The sequence below is a fragment of the Eurytemora carolleeae genome, unplaced genomic scaffold (assembly GCF_000591075.1).
Source record: "Eurytemora carolleeae unplaced genomic scaffold, Eaff_2.0 scaffold229, whole genome shotgun sequence".
In the NCBI taxonomy this organism is placed as follows: domain Eukaryota; kingdom Metazoa; phylum Arthropoda; class Copepoda; order Calanoida; family Temoridae; genus Eurytemora; species Eurytemora carolleeae.
This window is the reverse complement of record NW_019396144.1, coordinates 155956-179009: the sequence shown is the minus strand read 5'-3', so window position 1 is coordinate 179009 and position 23054 is coordinate 155956. Positions and strand designations below refer to the sequence as shown.

Sequence of the window (23054 nt, the reverse complement as noted above, 5' to 3'; positions counted from 1 at the left end):
TTGTTCTATGGGCATAACTTTATTTTGGGGTTAATCTCTCTTTGAGTCATATTGTACCCATAACTAACAACTTTAAAGTTAATCTATACTTTTGTGATCAGAGCTGGGAACTTTTGAATGGTGGATATCGGGATTAATTTATAATCGACTCTTATTTTTAATCTCGAGATTAAATTACGCTTGTTCTCCTCTTGTTATGAAACTCTAGATTAACTAAGCGGTTGTGATTAAGGATATCTCATTAATGATGGTTACTATAGGTTAAATAAAGATTTGAAGAAGAACTAAAAAGTAGGATTTATAAAAATGGCCGTAATTTTCGTCCTTATTAGTCAGATATTTACGGCAATGAAATTCTATTATAAGAAAAGAATTCAACCCCCCCCCCCACAAAAAACATGTCTGATAATCTGAATCAATTTCTGTTTGTGAAACCATGGATTTTCCTTTAGGATTGAAGAATTGCAGTTCTGCAGTTTTGTGACCGTGATATTATTTAATCAATGAAATTCATGGAAGAAAAATTTCATGTTTTTCAACCTTGCAACTGGGGTTAAATCATTTCAATGTTTTTTATTCTCTTTCTTATTTTTTTCTTGTTGTTTCTTTTTTATAGCAGACACAGTTATTTTAAGTATACCACTAAAAAACTCAAATTTTTACTTTGGTCGCCGTGAGCAAACTACATTTATCACAATACACTGAGTACAGAACACGGAGTACAGTAATACAATTAGTATGTTACATAGTGTACTAAACTACACAAAAGAACTACAGTACACCTATGTAAATTTTGTGTTGGTGAGAGTTTTAAAAGTTTTAAAAATAGAATTTATCATTTAAACGTTAAAAGCAATGTTTTACAATATATATGTATGTAAAAAGTAGTAATCTCTGTATGTTGAGGTGTTTGTAAGTCCTATCATAGCTAATAAACACCTTGACTGTATTTCTAGGAAAAACTGGATTCCCAAGCTAGTACAAAATAAAGATGAATTCTACATGTTCATAAAACATCAATTGTTATTGCAATATGTCTTCATTCTTCATATAAATGAACATATGCTGATAAAAATAGATTTCTTACACATAGATAAATAGAAATACATAACAATTATGTATATAACACTAGGTTTTTGATGTATATAACATATTTTGTTGATCTTTTTATAAAATAAATATATTGATGCCACACATAAATAGTAAAAAAATCAGATAAAAGGAATTGAGTCTTTGGAACAAAATCAAATATTTAAACCTCAATATCTTTAGAACCCGATGTTGTAAACCTTTGATATTTCAAACTCAGATTATTTGATCTAACAAAATTCATAGTTTGAAATATCTAAGGTCTGCAACATTTGGTTGCAAAGATATAGTGATTATAAAATCAGAGTTTGTGGCAAAAACTCAATTACTTTAAATAAAAAATCTGTTAAATCAAATAACAAAAGTTTAAAATATTACAGGTGTGCAATGCATTATAAACAAAGAGAATAGAATATATATTAGAGTGAAATTTACTAGAAAAAAGTGTAAAACGGCCATTTTGTTGTACTGTTTCCATACTGCAGGTATACTTCACATATTTGTGCTATATAACCTTTTGGGCCTTGGAATATCATTTTATAGAAAATCTAAAATTAATATTAAAAGAAAACCAAATTATGAAATAGGCTGGTTTCATAATTGACCAATGATCATTTCACATAGACTTTATGCCTTCCACTTTACAAACGATGATTTTCCATTATAACTATAAATCAAATGATGTTTTTTATTCACCTAATTCATTTTATAAAGTTTATTTAACAGCTTTAAAAAATTTTAAGTTAAAATGAAAAGTCTAGGGAACATACTGTATTCATGTACTCTACTGTATATAATTTGTGAACATTTACATGATTTGTACACTTTGAACTCCCTTTCAAGGTGAAAGGGAGTAACAAAATTCATACCGAGGGATTGTCTAAATTCCCCTCTAATATATATTCTATTCTCTTTGATTATAAGGTGAGCTTAATTTCAATTGACCCTCCCCTTCTTCCAATGATAACATGCACATAGCAATTCAAAATTATAATTTTTTGAATTATTAATTTCTAATTAATGCTCGATCGGAGAAAGCTGTTAAGGTATTATTTGCATGGAGGGTTATTTAATTTTCTGTTTACAGTCCCTTTAAGAAGATTTTTGAACATCATAGATCAATTAAAAAGTACTTTTAAATCATTATCTAAAGAATTTGTTCACCTATAATAGCAGGGTAGTTTTTATTTCATATAAATTCTCATTTTAGAGTTAATCCCTGTTCTCACTGCATTATATCATAAACACTCTCTAGCTCCGTACCCTTCAGCACTAAACATGAAACTACACTTGGATACAATACTTCGTCCGTCCCTCTCTCCCTCTCTAGCTCTCTAGCTCTCATCCATCCGCCCTCTCTCTCTAACAACAAGATTTTACTCTTTAACAATCATATTCTCTCTGATATAGAGCGAGGGGGTTCTCTCTCATTTTAATTATAGGAAATATGATCTAATTTATCTCCAAGAGAGAAATACTGCTCTTGATAATCTCTCTCTTTCTCTCTGAATCTCCGTCTCCGTCCGCTACGAACTAAAACATAAAAGTTCTAACTAAAAAATCTCGAAGATTTTGCCCATCACTTTTTCGAAATTTAAACCTCCTATCAACCCAACCACCCTTACTTTTTGATCCCTCTATCCCTTTACAAACACACTTTTCAATTTCAAAATGGAAAACTCAGAGATAACAATGAAATATCCATTAAAAGATTAAAACCAGTTTGAATTTTTATCAGAAGATAGAATTTTTTTTTACAAATAATTACGGAAAATTATAAAAAGATTTTTTTTGAAAATTAATTTCAAGCTTACTAATTTTGCTTCGCAATTTCATGCATTGTAAATTTTCTTAATTTTTATCGTGCAGTACAAATATACAAAAATATGCATAGATCCTATACAGTGATAACCAGAAAACTCTGAAATAGGAAGACGACTTTATAGCAATACTAATTAAGTGAATTTGGTCTGTTTACACTGCATACTTGCTGTTTCCCACTTCATTGGACAATTTACAGTCATAAATTGAGTCTAAAAGTCGTCTTCCTAATCTAAAGTTTTCTGGTTATCACTGTACTTCCATTTGTATTAAACAAAATAGTAATCAAACACTTCAAACCCAAATTATCTAGTTTTTTAGTTTTTGTGAAAAATGTAATTATGCAGTGCCCCACCTCTCACATACACCCGGAGCTAAACTAATTAAGATCTAATCAGAGAGAGTACAGTTAGCTCCAAAAAAAAATAAACTAAAAAAGATTATAAAAAATAATGATTGTACTGAGAAGAAGAAAATTATGATTCTTTTTGAAATTGAAGTTAATTAATAATTAATAAGGAACATTCAAATTGTACATGCCTCATTATTTGAGAATATTTTAAAGACAATCTGAAATTTTTGGTTGGGATCACTCTAATCTTCACCGACTGAACTCGATATCCACACTGTACACTTTTAAATTGAAGGATATAAGCAATGTCCGATTAATAACGGTACCATTAAAAGCATTCTCTAATCGAGTATAAATCATATAACACATTGTTGATCAAATAAAGGTATAAGGTTACCGTTGTGAATCAACTTTACATGTAGGGTCACTTGAAATTTCCCGTACAGTCCCTGTAAAGATACAAAGGTGTTCCTCTCTGATGTCTGTTATTTACAAGAAATAAATAATTGGGATTTTGTTATTTCTTGTTTATTGGGACTACCCGTAGTTCACTCATCATCCAAGCCTCCAATCCTGAGTACCCTGTCTACACATATCAAAGCTTGAAGCCTAATTCACGTAGATCCAGACAGATTTGAAAAGTTGCGTCAATTTTCAATACTGAGTTGACTTTGAAGTTTCACCACGCCTTGGCATTTGATTTACCTCAATAACTCCCATATACTTGTTTTGCAGCTCTAAACCTGTACATTTAGAATAAAGCATTTTTTTTAGCTATTGGGTTTAAGAAGAAATCGAGCAATTTTTGTGTGAGAGCTCGCAATCTTTCGATCACTGTAAATTCTATGGTTGGCTGAAAAACTGTATTTAATCGTTTTTCTAGGCTTTTTCAGGTTGCAAAAGGTTTAATTCTTATACTTCCTATATGTTTTCTTGAAGTAGAAATGCGCAAGTAACTTTTTTAGAGAAAGCAAAGTAAAAAATAATTAGTTTTCCAAATTATAAACATTGATTTATAATTCACACTTGATCAGACAAAGCTGTTAAAAAACCGTTTTGAATCAGCCCTTTTTGAGGCTCATGCTTACATTCCCTTTAAAGAACTTTCTGTATTTAATTGTTTAAATATTAAGTACTAGCTTAAGGGCCCGGCGTTGCCCGTGGAAAAAAAATTTACGAAAAAAAATAAAATTTGAAAAAAAATCATTTCTTTAGCCTATAACATCCCCCGGCCACCCATGAGTGTCCACAAAAAATTTCCGCCCATTCGGTCCAGCCGTTTTGCCGACTATAGGCAACACATATATATACGAATATCTTGTTTTATTATATAGATTTCTATAAAATCTCACTATGTCAAGTTTTTTTTAGAATTCATTCTCAATTATCTATTATTGCGCTGGAAGCGTGGGCTACGAGTTTATCAAACAAATTAAGAAATGAATTAAATTTTGCCTGGCGGGTATTTGATTAAGAATTCTGAAGGTGTGGACTCAAGGTTTATAATTTATTTAAACAAACCTGTAAGGAAAGAAATAGAATTTCACTTTTTATATAACTAAATTTTTGTAAACATACACTCTGATATATCTTGTCATAATATGTGTAGAACAGAACTTTATTATTAGTAAAACCTGAACAATTTTTCTCTTGATTCAGGATTACGGAACTAAAATACCGTTAAACTGTTTAAACATGAACCATGAGATTATGAAACTAAAAACACACGAAACTATGAAAACTGAAACCATAACATTTTAAAACTAGAAACACACGAAACTATGAAAACTGAAACAATAAAATTTTAAAACTATGAAACCACGAAATTGTGAAATCTGGAACCAGAAAATTATGAAACCATTGAAACATGAAACATAAGTTTATGAAACAATGAAACCATGAAACTGTGAGAAATGAAACCAGTATTTTATGAAACTATTAAAACATGAAACATACGTTTATGTAATAATGAAACCACGAAACTGTGAAAATGAAACCAGTAGATTATGAAACATATTAAAACATGAAACATACGTTTATGAAACAATGAAACCACGAAACTGTGAGAAATGAAACCAGTAGATTATGAAACTATAAAGCCAAGGATCGAATTTATAAAACTTAAAAAAGAGATTACGAATCTATCGATCCAAGAAATTATAAAAATTGGAACCATGAAATTTTTAAACTAAAAACAATGAAACTATCAAAACTGGAACCATTATATTATGAAACTATAAAACAATGAAACTATCAAATTAGAACCGTGAGATTACGGAACTATAAAACAATGAAACTATCAAAACTGGAACCATGAGATTATGAAATTTTAAAACAGTGAAACTATCAAAGCTGCATCCATGAGATTATGAAACTATAAAACAATGAAACTATCAAAACTGGAACCATGAGATTAAGAAACTATAAAACAATGAAACTATCGAAATTAGAACCGTGAGATTACGGAACTATAAAACAATGAAACTATCAAAACTGCAACCATGAAATTACGAAACTATAAAACAATGAAACTATAAAAACTGAAATCATGAGATTATGAAACTATAAAACAATGAAACTATCAAAACTGCAACCATGAGATTATGAAACTTTAAAACAATGAAACTATCAAAACTGCAACCATGAGACTATGAAACTTTAAAACAATGAAACTATCAAAACTGGAACCATGAGATTACGAAACTATAAAACAATGAAACTATCGAAATTGGAACCGTGAGATTACGGAACTATAAAACAATGAAACTATTAAAAATGCAATCATGAGATTTTAAAACTAAAAAACAAAGAAATTGTGAAAAAATGTTAAAAACAATTATGAAACTTATAGAAAATCAAATCTTCAAAAAAAAACAAAAAAAAAGCTTCGTTCTCCAGGATAAAACTAAACTCATGTTAACAATAAACCTAGAATCCGATGCAACTATCTGGAACTAAAGGATCGAGACGAAAACTTTTATACAGAGCTAATCTCTTTCAAGCGTTCAGTCGCTCCCCCATCCGGGTTTAAATCTACAATGTTTTTCGCGAATGTTCAAAATTAACAATAATAATACTCCAGGATATATTCAACCTCAACCAATCAGAACTCCGTATTGGGACGGATCTAAATTTTGATTCAATAATAAAAGAAAATTAAATTCTATAAACAATCATTTAAACAAGTTTGCTTTTCTAACTCTTGTGTGATTTCCCTGAAATTAAATTTCTTCCTTGTTTATAGGGATTGGAATGGGATATCGAGTTAAGCTTAGTTCCATCNCTTTCCCAGAGCAACCTCAGTCACAATTAATTTATCTCAAAACTGTAACCTAACCTTAATTTCTCCCTTCCTATAGTTACCACAAACATTTGACCTTAATCAATTCAGACGTGTATAACCTTTAAAGATCTAATCAACTTGGGTTTGTATGTTTAATTGGGCGCCTGAAACCAAAAATTGTGTAAATTTTTAGTGTTTATAAGTTTATTTGACATTTTTAGTATTCGTCGCACATCTACATGTATGATGTATCTAACTATTTCCGCAATATTGCCATATATTCCGGATTATTGCCGTTTTTTCCGCATTATTGCCAATTTTTCCGCATTATTGCAATATTTTCCTCAATTCCATGTTTCATAGAATGCCTAACGTTATTTACCCCTACATTTACATAAATCTACTCTATAAACATAAGTTGTAAATTGTAATTCAATATTTTTCAAATGCAATTCAGGGGTTGGTTTCAGATTCTATAATATCTCTGGAATGAATTAAAGTCTGGTGCAAGGTCAGGTGACGTCAGTCTCTGGTTCATCCTTCCTCCGACTTTCCGGAGACTTTCTATATTGGTCCTTTCCTCTTTACATCAGTTGATACCACACCCCCCACCATACTAACAACTAGGCATACCTTACTCAACCTTACTCCTGCAATACGTTGTAGTATAGACCTAGGACTTAATCAATTTACATAAAGTTATATTCTTCAGGTTCCTCAGAGTTGAGTCGTATTTGTGTGTTTTATCTTCGGTTGAATCTCCAAGTACCCTTTAGAGTAGCGTAGAACCCGCAGTTTCCATATGATATAACAAGGTTTCAGATCTAGTAATGTTTTCACTCTGAGCTAGACCTATTGAACCTCTTTTGGAAAAGAAAGAAAAAGGTGAGATTAATTTTTGAAAACTGTTTAGTAAAAGTATTTTAAGAAGGGAAAAGATCGATTTCAGATGAGTCATTAATTGTATTCTATTGAAAAACTGTAGTATCAGGTTTGGTTTGAGAGAGGAGGGTTTTATGATTATCCGATCCTATAGTCCTAAATAGGGATCAGCTGAACCAAGGGCGGAGGCAAATATAAAGTACAAAGGATAAACGCATCTGAAAAGAATGATGCAATAAACATAAATACGTTAAGAATTATACAGAGAAACAGGGTAAAATATAGTTCTAAAAAGGTTTAAATATTCCAGTAGTCCCGAAAAGCTTCTAAACCAAATAGAAATTCATAATATCTTTGAAAAAAAGGTGTAATAAATAACATTTTTTCTCGATGTTTCGATAATTTCTTAGATATAAGAGTAGATATATATGATATATTTGTGTATAAATGGTTTAAGTTTAATATAAAAAGTCACAAACATAAATAAGAGTTGAGAAGGTTTAAATGTCATGTAGATCTAAATTTGATCAGCTGAGTGGACGGATTCGGACAGTAAATATATATATAGTATATATAGTTAGAGATCGATATGTTTATGTGTTCATTTCTGAGGACGGGGATAGGAAAACAGTTCTGTACTAACTAAATAGCTAGGACGAATAGGACGAAGAGGACAAATAGGACGAATAGGACGAAATGGACGAATTGGACTAATAGGAGTCGAAAAGGGCGAATAGGATGAATAGAACGAATAGGATTAATAGAACGAATAGGATGAATAGAACAAATAGAACAAATAGGATTAATAGAAAAAATAGGATGAATAGAAAGAATAGGATGAATAGAACAAATAGGATGAATAGAACAAATAGGATGAATAGAACGAATAGGATGAATAGAACGAATAGGATGAATAGAAAGAATAGGATGAATAGAACAAATAGGATGAATAGAACGAATAGGATGAATAGAACGAATAGGTCGGATTGGCCGGGTGTGTAAACATATATTAGGACGAAGATCGAAAAACAGTTCTGGACTTAATAAACAGCTAGGACGAATAGGAAGAATAAGAAGAATAGGAAGAATAAGACGAATAGCACATACAGAAAGCATAAGCCGGTTGTATGAAAATGTATAAATAAGGACGTCGAGTAGAGAAATAGCAAAAATAAAACGGAATCATTGTCGTCTTTGCTCTGTCCTTTTTACAATTTTTTATTCTAAAATCTTAAGTGTCTTTTGAAATAAAATATTTGCGCAAAAACGATAATCGTTAAAAATCATGATCGCAAGTTATAAGCGGACATACAAATAAACAAGCAGACAAACAGAGATTACTACTTATATAGATAAATGACGGAGTTACTACTAATTATAAGAGTATAGACAAATATGCTGTAAACAGGGTAAAGCACAGTTTAGAACCATATATTCCAGTACAAGGTTGAACTGTATAGCACATTTTAGAACCACATATTCCAGTACAAGGTTGAACTGTATAACACAGTTTAGAACCACATATTCCAGTACAAGGTTGAACTGTATAACACAGTTTAGAACCATATATTTTAGTACAAGATTGAACTGTATAGCACAGTTTAGAACCACATATTCCAGTACAAGGTTGAACTGTATAGCACAGTTTAGAACCATATATTCCAGTACAAGGTTGAACAGGGCATAGCACGGTTTAGAAGCATATATTTCAGTACAAGGTTGAACTGTATAGCACGGTTTAGAACCATATATTCCAGTAAAAGGTTGAACTGTATAGCACGGTTTAGAACCATATATTCCAGTACAAGAGCACGGTTTAGAACCATATATTCCAGTACAAGGTTGAACTGTTACAAGACGTTTGAGAAAGGCTACGCGAACTAATAGAGATTTCGATTTCTAAAACAAAATTCGACCAAATTTTTATATCATAAATGTATGTAATACAATTAAATGTTTGTAATGTGGGACGGATTAATTTTCCTGATAAATTGTTATTTAACTCTAACGAAACCAAAGACTTGCCACAAACGCTAATTTTCTGATATTATATCTTTGCCACATGATGGTGTAAATCTTTGACATTTTAACTTTTCCTATTGAATCAGGTTCCAAACGTATATGAAAAATGTATAAAAGATGAATGAAAGGATAAGACATGAATGAAAGGATAAAAGATGAATTGAAAGGATAAGACTGAATTTAAGGATGGAAAATTCATAAAAGGATGGGTGATAAATGAAAGTATGTATGAAAGGATGATAGTTATGGAAGAATGAAAGGATAAAAGATAAAAGAATGAAAGATTTTCTGAAAGAATACATATTTCAGGATGTCCAGTGTAAAGGTTGCAGTCCGGGTTCGTCCCTTCAACTCCCGTGAGAACGCTCGGGATGCTCAATGCATCATTGAGATGGAAGGTTCAACAACAAGTAAGATTTTCTCAAAACTAACAATGATTCCAACCCTACGTGATTATTACAAAATTAAAAATACGATTTAATTATTTCAAAAAAAAAGAATTGTTTTCCAAAAGCTGAATCATTTTAGTTTTAAACTTCATGTTTTAAATATTGGAGATATTTTTCTCCGGGTTTAAATTGACCTGACTCTTTCTCCAGGTTTATTTATTATTCAGGAATCACCAATCCGAAAGTCCCAGCGAACTCTAAAGAGGCAATCAAGAGTTTTAACTTCGACTACTCATACTTATCCCATAATGTAAGTAGATTTATATATTTGATTATAATTAACAATGATGAAAACAAAATATGTTTTGTAGCCGGATGATCCGGTTTTTCATGGACAAGACGTGGTTTACATGGAGCTAGGAGAGGAAATGCTCCAGCATGCTTTTCAAGGTAATCAGATCCTAGCAGATCCAACCAGACCCTACTATATCCTACCAGATCTTAACAGATCCTATCTGATCCTACTAGGTCCTACCAAATTCTACCAGATCCTACCAGATCCTACCAGATCCAACCAGACCCTACTATATCCTACCAGATGATAACAGATCCTATCTGATCCTACTAGGTCCTACCAAATCCTACCAGATCCTACCAGATCCTACCAGATCCTACCAGATCCAACCAGATCCTACTTTTAAAACTGTTTACGCCATTACCAATTTTACCAATTTTACCATGTTCAGCTAATTCTCAACAAATTTATCTTAACCCAAACATTACTTAGCTTTACCCATCTTCAATTTCTATATTTATCCTTACTCCATTAATCTTTACCTAATCCAACCTTTCCCCTAACCAACTACAGTTTATCCTTACTCCATTAATCTTTACCTAATCCAACCTTTNGAGATCCTACCAGATCCTACAAGATCCAACCATATCCTGCCAAATCCTACCAGACCCTACTTATAGATCTTAACAGATCCTACCAGATCCTACCTGAACCTGATCCTACCAGATCCAACCAGATCCTACCAGATCAAACCAGATCCTGCCAGATCTTACCAGATCTACTATAATCCTACCAGACCAATTGTAATTCTACCACACCAATTGTAATCCTACCAGACCTACTGAAATTCTATAAGACCCACTGTAATCTTATCACACGTATTGTAATCCTACCAGATCTATTGTAATCCTACCACACCTATCGTAATCCTACCAGACCTATTGAAATCCTATAAGACCCACTGTAATCCTATCACACCTAATGTAATCCTACCAGACCTATTTTGATCCTACCAGACCTATTGTAATCCTACCGGACTTATTGTAATCCTACCAAACCTATTGAAATCCTATAAGACCCACTGTAATCCTATCACACCTAATGTAATCCTACCAGACCTATTTTGATCCTACCAGACCTATTTTGATCCTACCAGACCTATTTTGATCCTACCAGATCCCACAAATTATTTAATTCATACTTTAACATTATTTAACATTTTTAAAACTGTTAAGGCCATTACCAATTTTACCATGTTCAGCTAATTCTCAACAAATTTATCTTAACCCAAACATTACTTAGCTTTACCCATCTTCAATTTCTATATTTATCCTTACTCCATTAATCTTTACCTAATCCAACCTTTCCCCTAACCAACTACAGTTTATCCTTACTCCATTAATCTTTACCTAATCCAACCTTTCACCTAACCAACTACAGTTTATCCTTACTCCATTAATCTTTACCTAATCCAACCTTTCCCCTAACCAACTACAGTTTATCCTTAAGTGCAGAGAAGATCTATAATTTATCCTCATTCAGAAACCTATCTTTTGTTTGAATGAATATTTTGCTACAGTGGTTGGCGATTTTATCAATACAATGAGGACGACTTTTTATTCAAGCTTTGATTAATATTTAGGATGTTTTCAGGGTTTAAACCCTTTACAGCATTAAATGAAACTTAACAGTTCAGAACATTCCAAATTGTTCCATTTACAAGTCTATGTGTCTCTCTCTACTATAATAGGGAAGTTTGTCAGAGATTAATTCTGATTCATAAAGTCGTCTTCATTGTATTGATATAGACGACGACCCCTGTATAATTACAGGTTACAACGTGTGTATATTCGCGTATGGGCAGACAGGAGCAGGGAAGAGCTACACTATGATGGGTAAAGCTGGAGAAAAGGAAACTGAAGGAATAATTCCTCGTCTTTGTAAAGATCTTTTTGTCAAGATTGATGAAGATAACAGTCCAGACTCTCAGTACTCTGTAGAGGTATTATAAACTATTTATTTACAACTAGCCTTTTAGGGCGCTTCGCGTCCATCTTCTATTTTAATTGTGAACATGTTCTTTTTGTGTACAGCTAAAGCAAAACAAAAAAGTTCGCGGATTTTAACAAAAATTTCGTGGATTTTTAAATTTTTTTGGAAAATCGAATTTTGATGAAGACAAATTATTGAACTTTTGGTCATTCAGAAACCTTCCCTGGGGCAACGTGAGGTCCCCCACAAAATTTGGGCCTGATCGGTTCAGCCGTTTTAACGTTTATTGGATACAAACAAACAAACAGACAAGCTAAATTTATATGTAGATAAGAGGGGAACGGATGACACTCCACAAACTTTGGTTTTTTAATCCCTATTTCTTTACATCCTGATGGTGTAAACTTTTGATAATTCAAAGTTTGCCCAACTTTTGATATAGAAAATGCATAGTTTGAGATATGTAATCTTAGCAACCATAGAACATTTTGAATTTAATATTTGAGGCTGGACAGCTTTTCAAAATTATATTGAACCAAACCTAATGGAGTTTAAAAGTTATAAGTTTTCCGAATACAGTTAGAAATCCTAAATAATTGAGAGCTTAGTACGTCAAAAACCTGTATAGAATATCATACATCATACAGTGAAACCCTTAATAACGAATACATCGAAAGAATTCATCAAATGTCGTATTCTTCACTTTCTAAAATGGAATGTTGCAGATATTTAGTTTTTTATTTAAATGATTATATGGACCTTCTAAAATTGTTCCCGTGTATTCATGGCTATTAATTTATTTTCACAAATACTGAAATTTACGAAATATAGTATAAAACTCATTGAAAGATTTTCAAGACGACATTTGATAAATTTTTCCGATGTATTCGTTATTAAGGGTTTCACTGTAGTTGGTAGTAGTACGGCTAATTGAACTTATTTTCATATGCACTCACAGCCAGATTGGAGAAGTAGTTTAACTAGCCATACATAGTTTAAATACTTTTGTCTCCTGTTAAATTATACTGTTAAGGTAAGCTATATGGAGATATACTGTGAACGTGTACGAGATCTCCTGAACCCGAATGCAAAGGGAAACCTCCGTGTTCGCGAGCACCCTCTTCTCGGACCCTATGTGGAGGACCTGAGTAAACTGGCGGTGGCGAGTTACGCCGACATCCACGACCTGATGGACGAGGGGAACAAGGCGAGGACGGTGGCGGCGACGAACATGAACGAGAGCAGCAGCAGATCTCACGCTGTCTTCACGATCATATTCACCCAGCACAAGCATGATACTGACAGTGGGTTGACTGCGGAGAAGGTTAGCAAGATATCTCTGGTAGATCTAGCAGGGTCGGAGAGAGCTGAATCCACCGGAGCAAAAGGAACTCGGCTCAAGGAAGGAGCAAACATTAACAAGAGTTTGACAACCTTGGGCAAGGTTATATCTGCCCTAGCGGAGCAATCTGTGAGTCATTTTTATAAACTAAATAATAGAACATATATTTTTTAAGGAACTGTCGCTGGAATATCAATTGAAGAGGAGCATGCACAATTCACAACCTTTAAACTTTTAAATGTTGAATAATGTGGATTTTCTTTCTTGTAAAGTGTGACAATTTTCTCAATTGTTTATAAAGCAGAAATGCGGAAATCACTTTAAGAGAAACAAAAAACTGAAAATAATTAAACTTTAAAGAGAAAATGATGGTATATCATGCATTCTTGAAACGGCAAAACTTAAAAGGATACCATTGTGGATCTGACATGCCACTCTATAAATATATAGTTACTTACAGTGAATCCCAGATATATGAATACATAGCAAGAGTTTTTTATAATGTCGTTTTACATATTTAAGATAAAATGCCGCGGAAAAATGAGTTTATTTATATATCTGGAATTCACTGTAGTATCTTGTATAGGATATTTTAATACATTTTCTCAGGCCGGAGCTGGAACGAGGACAAACAACCAGAAGAAGAAGAAAGGAGAATTTATCCCATACCGTGACTCCGTACTGACCTGGTTACTGAGGGAGAACCTGGGAGGGAACTCCAAGACGACGATGGTTGCAGCGATATCTCCGGCGGATATTAACTACGATGAAACCTTGTCAACCTTGAGATACGCCGACAGGTGATTTTATTTAAAACTTCTCAAGTTGAAGATTTAGAAGAACGAAGAGAAAGATTTTACCATCGTCAAAACGCACTAAAATTGATACAGGATAACCCACAAAGGATGAGACTTCAGACAACTATTGTCTTTTACTTATGTTTCCCTGATAATCTATTAATACGTCATAAGACTATATTCAAGACATGAAACTTAATTTAACCTTGTGATCGTCTATGCTTAAAGAGTTTCAAATATCGTCTTTACAGTTTCAGTTTTTAAAGGGACTGCAGTGTAGACGTAATTTCAAGTGATCTACATTTGTAGAGTAGGATGTCTGATTCAAAACGCACCCTTTAAACCTCTTTATATCAAGGACGAATTTTCTTAAATGAAAATTAGTTCAGGGAAACTCTACCACAGTGATGACCAGAAAATTCTGGAATAGGAAGACGACTTTTAAGCTCAAATTATGACTTTAGATAGTCCAATGAACAAGGGAAATAGAAATTATTCATTGTACACAGACCTGTTTCACTTGATTTGTGATTTATTAAGTGTCTACTAAAACTATTTGCGTTACAACAACATCAAATACACTTTCGTATGGCTATAAAGTCGTCTTCCTATTTTGGAGTTTTCAGGTTATGACTGTACACTTGACGATTTATAGAGTATCTTTGTGAACCATACGTTCCACTCAACAAACAAAGGCTTACTTAAACTGAAGTCTCTGATTACCCTTTAAACCCTTTTTCTGCGAATTGTATCTCTACATTCGCAATTATTTTGTGCAGCTAGGGGTAAATCTCGGCCATTTTACCGTGTAATGACTAATGAGTCGTTTATGGCATTATCTTAATAGAGTCAAGGGGGCGGAAACATCATGTATGTGTGTATGTACCAAAAGAGAGTGTTTAAGGTTACCGTACCAAAGGCGTGTACTGTAGGTATATACAGTACATAAGAATCTCGGTATTTGTACAGTCTAGGAGAGTACATTTGTTTATTGTTAATTGTTTATTTAAAAATAAGTTTAATATACATCTAATTATATTATTTACATATTTAAGTCAACACTATAAGCCAAATTTGCATGTAAAGAATATAATTTGATTAAAGTTTACAATAAACTACTCGTTATTCAAACTTAACTATAATTGACGACATTGTTCTGCAATTTCCTAGACTGTGGTCATGTTGTGTGTCTGTACCCAAAGAGTGTGAGTGTGTAATAACGAACTCGTCTGCAAAGCAGTGCGACTGGCTTTCTCATGCCAGACCAGCGTCATTTCCCTTCCCTTTTTCTTATTCCCTGATAGAGTCTCTATGGAAATTACATTTCTTCCTTTATGACAAGCTCTAAGTTTCTTTTTTATGTCTTTTTATCTAAATCTGTGATCTCGCATTTTAAGATTTAACTCTAAACTTTTATTAGCTTTTAAATTTCAAAGTTAAACTCATTTCCAGCAAATTTAGTAAAGGAATTGAGTTTTTGCAACACACTCTGATTTTCTAATTTCCATATTCTTGAAGCCTAATGTCGTAGACCTTTACTATTTCAAACTATGAATGATATCGGATCAAGTAATGTAAGTTTGAAATATCAAAGGTTTACATCATAAGGCTGCAAAGATATTGGTTTTACAAAAACTGAATTTGTGGCAAAAACTCAATTCCTTTCCTGCTAAAAACAGTAAAAGCCTCGTGTTTTCTGCAGTGAACATTATCATTAATATAACTTAAAATTTCATAGATATTACATAAACATTATCTAAATATCACATAGATATTACATAAACACTACTTAAATATTACATAATATTACATACAAATCAAAAATATGTTTCAACCAAAATATTATAAAGGAACTGAGTTTTTATGATAATTCTTTTATCTTTGCAACCTAAATGGTGCAAACCTTTTGATTTTTTCAGCTTAGGCCATTTGATCTAACAAGAATATAAAGTTTCGACATCGGGTTGCAAGAATAAGAATTATAAAATCAGAGTTTGTTGCAATAACTCAGTTCCTTTCATCAATTATAATTTTTTTAAAAATCTATATCATATAAATATTTTTTTTTTATTCAGAGCCAAGCAGATTGTGTGCAAAGCAGTTGTGAACGAGGACAGTAACGCCAAACTTATCAGAGAACTCAAGGAAGAAATCTTCCGTCTCCGACATCTTCTTAAAGCTGAAGGGATCGTGGTTGAAGAAGGTAGGGATCAACATCCTTTGCATGCTCCTGAATGGATCCTTTAGAGCTGATTTGATCCTTTTCTCGATTTTTTACAATTTTAATCTCCACATCATGATATTAAGTGGTGAAGATGATAAAGTTTCTATTCCTAGGTCCTGGGGGAAAAGTAATCTATGCCAGGGAAAGTAAGTCAGATGGACACTTTTCCCCGCATTTTCTTAACCTTTGGCTTCGTTCTGCCTTGTAGACTTACACACAAACATTTTATAATGACGTTTTTTGCTTTTTTGAAAAGTTAATGCAATGTTCTTGCTTTATCCCTGGGTTAGGTGTAGAGATGAAGATTGAGAAAGATAAAACAAAAACAATCTTTGTTCTCCGCTTTTAGAATCTATTTGGTTTGGTGTTATTTAATCCTTTCTGTGTTTGATCAGCTTGTTAGCTTTCCATGTCCTGGCTGCTAAAACTACACATCTTGCATATATATAGAGATATCCACAAATTAAACCAACTATTTCTTCTTTTACTCCAGATCGTCTTCTTTCTTCTTATTTTCCTATTCAGCTTTACTTCTTCTCTTTTAAAATATCTTTTTTTCCTTTTATAGAATTAATTTTACCATTTTAAAAATCAATTTGTTAAAATTCCTTTTATCTTTTTCAAATATTTTTTTGCTTCTTTTCTAAACTTTTTAATATCATATTCATGATTTACAAATGATTGTTTTCGTCCCATCTTCTTCCATCTTACTAATATCTCTTTTACTTAATCTTTTTTATGTCTCAATATTCGAAATTTTCTCATATTCTGTTGTTTGAAATTCTTTACTCATCTAATCTCATCATACTTATGAAAAACATATTTCCTAATCTCCGCAAATTATACTCTTTGTCGACATTTTCTAACCGACCCTCTTCGTCGCCATTTTCTAAACTCATCACAAATAAACAGTTAGCCTCAATTAAATAGATTCAAGTACTATAGATGGTGACGTAGAATTTGTACACTCTCAGTACAGCTGTATTCTTACGTCACAAGTTTCAATTCAGTTTTTGTTTCCGACAAAATTATTAATAATAGTGATAATTTTATAATGAAGTGCTTATCTTACAGTGATAGAAGTTCAATTTTATGTGTTCTTTATTTTATGTTTTACCCATTTTTATTTAATCTTGGAAAACATGTCAAATAATGTGAGAAAATTTCGTTTTCTTGTTATATTTTACACTTGTGACGTCGTGTATAATTTGTCCATTTCTCTGTTGCCACCTATTGTACTTGAAAATCTTTTTGAGCTCAATAAACATGATAATTTTTAAAACAGTTTTAAATGTCATCTTCAACATTTGTGTAATGCAAAAATAGTAATTAAACTGTTGTGTTTGTGGCCTTACTTATATAATATTTAGTTATTTAAGATCCTGTAATTCTACATTGATTAAATATATCGTTTGTAGATTAAAAACCCTTATCTTACTCTGTAAAAGACGATTCTCGATCATGTTAATAATAAAACGTGGCATCATATCTTACATTTTTAAAAATAAAATGTTGCTTCTACATCAACATAAATTAATGTTTCTAAATAATCTTTTTGCATGATCTAACTCATTCACTACGATTGATGTATCCTATCCAGCTTCATCAATTTGTTTGATCTCTTGGATGGAAACACTTTTGTGTTAGAGATAGTTAAAAATCAAGAAAACTTTAAAGCTTTAGAAAAAGTAGAAAAATACAAGAGTATAACATGAAAACAATGTAAAGATTATCGTCTTCATCTATTTCTTTTTATGAATGTTATGTTATTTTTGTCATTAATTTCTTAAAAATGTGCCTTGGTAGGTTGTATTTTACAAATAAGAAAATCCTCAACGACATTCCTTTGAACTAAAAGAAAAAACGAAAAGAACAATCATTCCATAGTTTTTTAGCTGATACTGTATATATCTAAAAAAATTAATCAGTAGCAAGTAACAATTAGAACTAAGTTTTCCTGAGTTAACAAAAAACTAGTTTTTTGTATAAAAGTAAAGTTTAAGATACACACTGAACACTGTGTCCCAATAAATATGGAAATTAGAAATCGACTTTCTCATCCTCCTTGATCTATATCCTTCATTTATGTAAAGCTGATACACGATATTTCACTGATCATGGGATTTTCAAAATGTTGTCAGTCTGTTTTTTAGAAATCTTTGCAAACCCGTTTAGCAAGATCAAAGACGGTTTGCAGATTTTCATGTTTATTTTGTCACACTTTCTCTGTTGGAATACAGCAAAATATTTAATTTTTAGTGATCAAGGAAAAAGAAGCATCATTTAAAAAAAGTACTAAGCCAAGTAGTATAAAATGTTGAAATTGGTACTTTTGCGAGTAAATATTAGAAACTGTGCTGAAATGATATGAATTTTGTTTTATTTGACGTTTTTGACGGAATGCACACATTATTTAACAAATATAAAACTAAAATAAGTAATTCGAAAATAATATTTATTTATTAGAAATTACAGAAAACGACATTTTCTAAACTGCAAATTAAAATTGTGATTACTTTAAACATCAAGAGGCAAAACGAAGTTATAATATAAACAATAACAAACATAATGAAAAATGACACAAAGAGTATTAAAAATACTTCGTGATATTTTCAAATTGTGGCATACCTACGTCCTGTATTTTATTTTAAGAATATACGGTGAATCGGATTTTTAAAAATCATCATTTAATTACCTTGAACATATATATTGGGACACTCGCATTTAATTTCCTTGTACATATATTGGGACACTCGCATTTAATTTCCTTGTACATATATATTGGGACACTCTCTAAGAGAGTAGAGAATGTTTTCTCGGTTCTTGATTGTTATGTTTATTATTATCTTCTGATTTGATTCTCATCTTAAGGCTTAACTTTTATGTCTCGATATCTGACGTGGGCACTTTTAAATTCTAATTCGTAGATCCATGATTAAGATCAATGTTTGATCCCAAGATTAAGAAAAATGCTTGATCCCAAGATTAAGATCAATGCTTGATCCCAAGATTAAGATCAATGCTTGATCCCAAGATTAAAATCAATGCTTGATCCCAAGATTAAGATCAATGTTTGATCCCAAGATTAAGATCGATGTTTGATCCCATGATTCACAAAACCTTCAACTTCTCCTGATATCCGGTCTGGGTAAATCCTCTGGAACATTTTTAATGAAAAATCCACAAACTTTAAAACCTTTAAATATTCAATATTTTTCATTGTCTTTCTTTACTCATTGATTTGGTTCAGCCTGTTCCAGGTGTCTCTACATTGTTTTAACCCTTGAGCTAGACCCTTCTCCCCTTGTTTCTAAGGTTCACATAAATTCTTGTTTAGATAACCATTAAAGTTTATCTTCTCTATCCCAGGGATCCAACTCCTTTTATATAAAAACATAAACACAATTTTATACAATAAACACAAAAACTAGAATATATGAACGTAGGATGGAGATAAACTGACTCAGAGTTTAGTTTATATAAATATTAGATTGTCCATTCATTTGCCTTGCTATTTACTTTTTAGCTTTATACCTACAGACTACAAGGAGTCCCATAAATAGGGGAATTAACATTCACACTACGAACATTGTTAAATAACTGAAACTTTTTAATTAACACAATCTTTATGTTAAAGGAATTGAGTTCTTGCCACAAAGTATGGTTTTCTATATCTTTGCAATCCGACGTCGTAGACCTTAGATATTTCAAACTATGATTCCTAAATTATTAGTTAATGTAAGTTTGAAATATCAAAGGTTTACACCATCAAATTGCAAAGATATAGGGATGTGAAGATTTGAGTTTGTGGCAAAGACTCAATCCTTTGGTGTTCTACACAGAAGTATACTTACAGCTGCTGGGAACCATTATAATGAACCATTATAATGACTCAATAAATTTCTTTATAAATTCTATCTAAATTCTCATAATTTGTGTGTTACCCTGCAAACTTGATAATATTTTAAACAAAGTAAAGATCTCATATAAAGACGCTATTATTTAATTATCCTAATTATTGGGACTCCTTGTTCCATGCTTGATAATATTTTAAACAAAGTAAAGATCTCATATAAAGACGATATTATTTAATTATCTTATTTATTGTGACTCCTTGTTCCATTCTTGACCACGAAGTTCTCTGCAAATATTAATTATTAATTATGCTCTACACCAGGAGCTGCAGCGGAGCTAGGACGGCAGATATCTTCTGATCCTAAGAGCCCCGGAGGTCCTCTGACAATAACGGAGGAGGCGGTGGACCAACTTCAAGAGAATGAAAAGCTTGTTGCAGGTATTTAGTTAGTTTTATACAAGTTTGGAAATTATTAAATATTTTCTTATGATCATGAGATTCTAATTTTATCATAATCCCGTACAAAGAATTTAATCCTTTTTCATGATTTTTTAATATGATAATTATGCCCTATATTATATTCACAATATCATGTATCATAATATTTATCAAATCATGGTTATTCATATCGTATAGCATCATTTTTCTTCTTGTAGATCCTCTCAACCTTAATTTATTCAACTCCTTTATAGAGAACCATAATCCTGCTCCTTAGGATCATAATCCTGCTCCTTAGGATCATAATTCTGCTCCTTAGGATCATAACCCTTCTTTAGGGATCATAATCCTTCTTTAAGGATCATAATCCTTTCCTTAGGATCATAATCCTGCTCCTTAGGATTATAATTACTTGGATCATATCATAATCCTTTACTTAGGATCATAATCTTTCTCTTAGGATCATAATCCTTCTCTTTGGATTATAATCCTTCTTTTAGGATCATAATCCTTCCATTAGGATCATAATTCTTTCTTGAGGATCGTATTCCTTCCCTTACGATCATAATCCTTCCCTCAGGATCGTAATCCTTTCTTGAGGATCTTATTCCTTCCCTTACGATCATAATCCTTCCCTCAGGATCGTAATCCTTCACTTAGGATCATAATCCAATTCTCCTTGTAGGAATCCTCTCTTGGTTAACAAAAACAATTTTAATTATATCGAAACTAAGATAATTTTCATTAAAAAGAATAATTTTGTTGGAAAGTTCTTTTTTCAAAGCATCTTATAGATCATGTTGGATATTGATATAATTTATGATATACGTATAATAATTCTTTCTCTGAGAAACACGAAACCTGAATCCGTAGGTAGCAACAAGAAACCTCCAGAAATTGAAACAATTCCTTCCAGAAAGGAATAAAAAGATTTAGAAAGTACATGGAATCAAAGACGACATTTTTGTGAAAAATTAACCGTTAAGATTTTTATAATCATTAACATCTCTATACTAGCCAATAAAAGAGTGGTATATAATAATCATAATAAATCATGGCTTGATTTTTTTTTCCAAAACATAACGTCAGGCAAAAACAAAGCTACTAAGACAAGAATTATTCTTAACTATGAATTCCGATTGTTATTACGTATATAAGCATAATTGACAACTTTTGAATATATATAGAAAAACAACTGTATTCAAAAGTTTCAAATCACTTACGGCTTTAAAGTCAATCGTCTTAATCTCATCTATTCAAAAGTTTTTACCACTGAAGATCTACTTCTATTAAGAATTCACTGAAACATGGGAGAACAAGTTGAGACGAGCTGAGTCGGTTCGACAGCAGAGAGAACTTGTCTTTGCTGAGATGGGAGTAGCGATCAAGGAGGACGGAGAAACTGTTGGATTCTTCCAACCTAAGAAAACTCCGCATCTTGTAAACCTCAACCCGGACTCATCTCTCTCAGAGTGCCTGCTCTACTATTTAAAGGTAAAAATAATATTCCAGCAAAATATGCAGAACGATCTTTATAAATAAATTTTAAATTTTGATTCTATGAAAAAGAAAAGGAAATGAGTCTTTGCCACAAACTCAAATTTTCTAATCCCTTTATCTTTGCAACGCAACCGTATGATGTAAACCTTTGATATTTCAAACTTAGATTATTTGATGTAATAAAATTCATAGTTTGAAATATCTAATGACTAGGACAATGTGTTGCAAAGATATAAAGATTATAAAATCAGAGTTTGTAGCCAAGACTCAATTTCTTTATGTTGAAACCCTTTAAAAGCTTTATTACAGTGGATTGCAATATTTAACTATCCAATTTAAAGAAAAGCAAGGAAATGAGACCAATTTGTAAAATGTATTACTTCACATTCTGTACACACTGGTCTGACATAGCTGTTGTTCTTGCATTTATAACTCATTGCCCGCTTCAAGCTCTTATACTGTCATTCCTAGATCTTTGCAACCTTATGGTGTAAACTTTTGATATTTCAAATAGTCTATTTGAGCTATAGAAGAGTTCATAGTTAAATTTCCCAATTTTTGTTAAGGTTGGGACAACCAAGATCGGATCTCCTGATGCAAATATCCCCCAGGATATCCAGCTGGTTGGATCTCATATCCTGAGCGAGCACTGTGTGTTCCAGAACACAGACGGAGTTGTTACTCTTAAACCTGCTCCTGAGGCTCTCTGCTATGTCAACGGACGAAAGGTAAATTAGGAAATAAATATGAATTAAAAACTTAAAATTAAAAT

General features: G+C 32.0%; 2 protein-coding genes across 7 annotated transcripts in view; one reads left to right on the top strand and one right to left on the bottom strand.

Annotated features, from left to right (window-relative positions):
- Positions 1-2384, bottom strand: part of LOC111696297 (uncharacterized) — a 20323-nt gene extending 17939 nt beyond the window's left edge. The window contains exon 1 of the mRNA XM_023465865.1: positions 2254-2384. The gene's annotated coding sequence lies outside the window, so the exon portion shown is untranslated. The remainder of the gene's footprint in view (positions 1-2253) is intronic.
- A 4952-nt stretch (positions 2385-7336) lies between these two features.
- LOC111696292 (kinesin-like protein unc-104) overlaps positions 7337-23054 on the top strand; it is a 41585-nt gene continuing 25867 nt past the window's right edge. For 5 of the 6 annotated variants that reach the window (XM_023465856.1, XM_023465860.1, XM_023465857.1 and 2 more), the window contains exons 1-12: positions 7337-7430; positions 9759-9859; positions 10066-10148; positions 10210-10288; positions 11966-12135; positions 13159-13596; positions 14077-14267; positions 16340-16467; positions 16602-16634; positions 20666-20782; positions 22077-22276; positions 22849-23010. In XM_023465856.1, the coding sequence (XP_023321624.1) occupies positions 9760-9859; positions 10066-10148; positions 10210-10288; positions 11966-12135; positions 13159-13596; positions 14077-14267; positions 16340-16467; positions 16602-16634; positions 20666-20782; positions 22077-22276; positions 22849-23010 (1701 nt within the window). In that variant the 5' untranslated portion in view covers positions 7337-7430; position 9759. The remainder of the gene's footprint in view (positions 7431-9758; positions 9860-10065; positions 10149-10209; positions 10289-11965; positions 12136-13158; positions 13597-14076; positions 14268-16339; positions 16468-16601; positions 16635-20665; positions 20783-22076; positions 22277-22848; positions 23011-23054) is intronic. The other variant, XM_023465858.1, reaches the window with a different exon arrangement.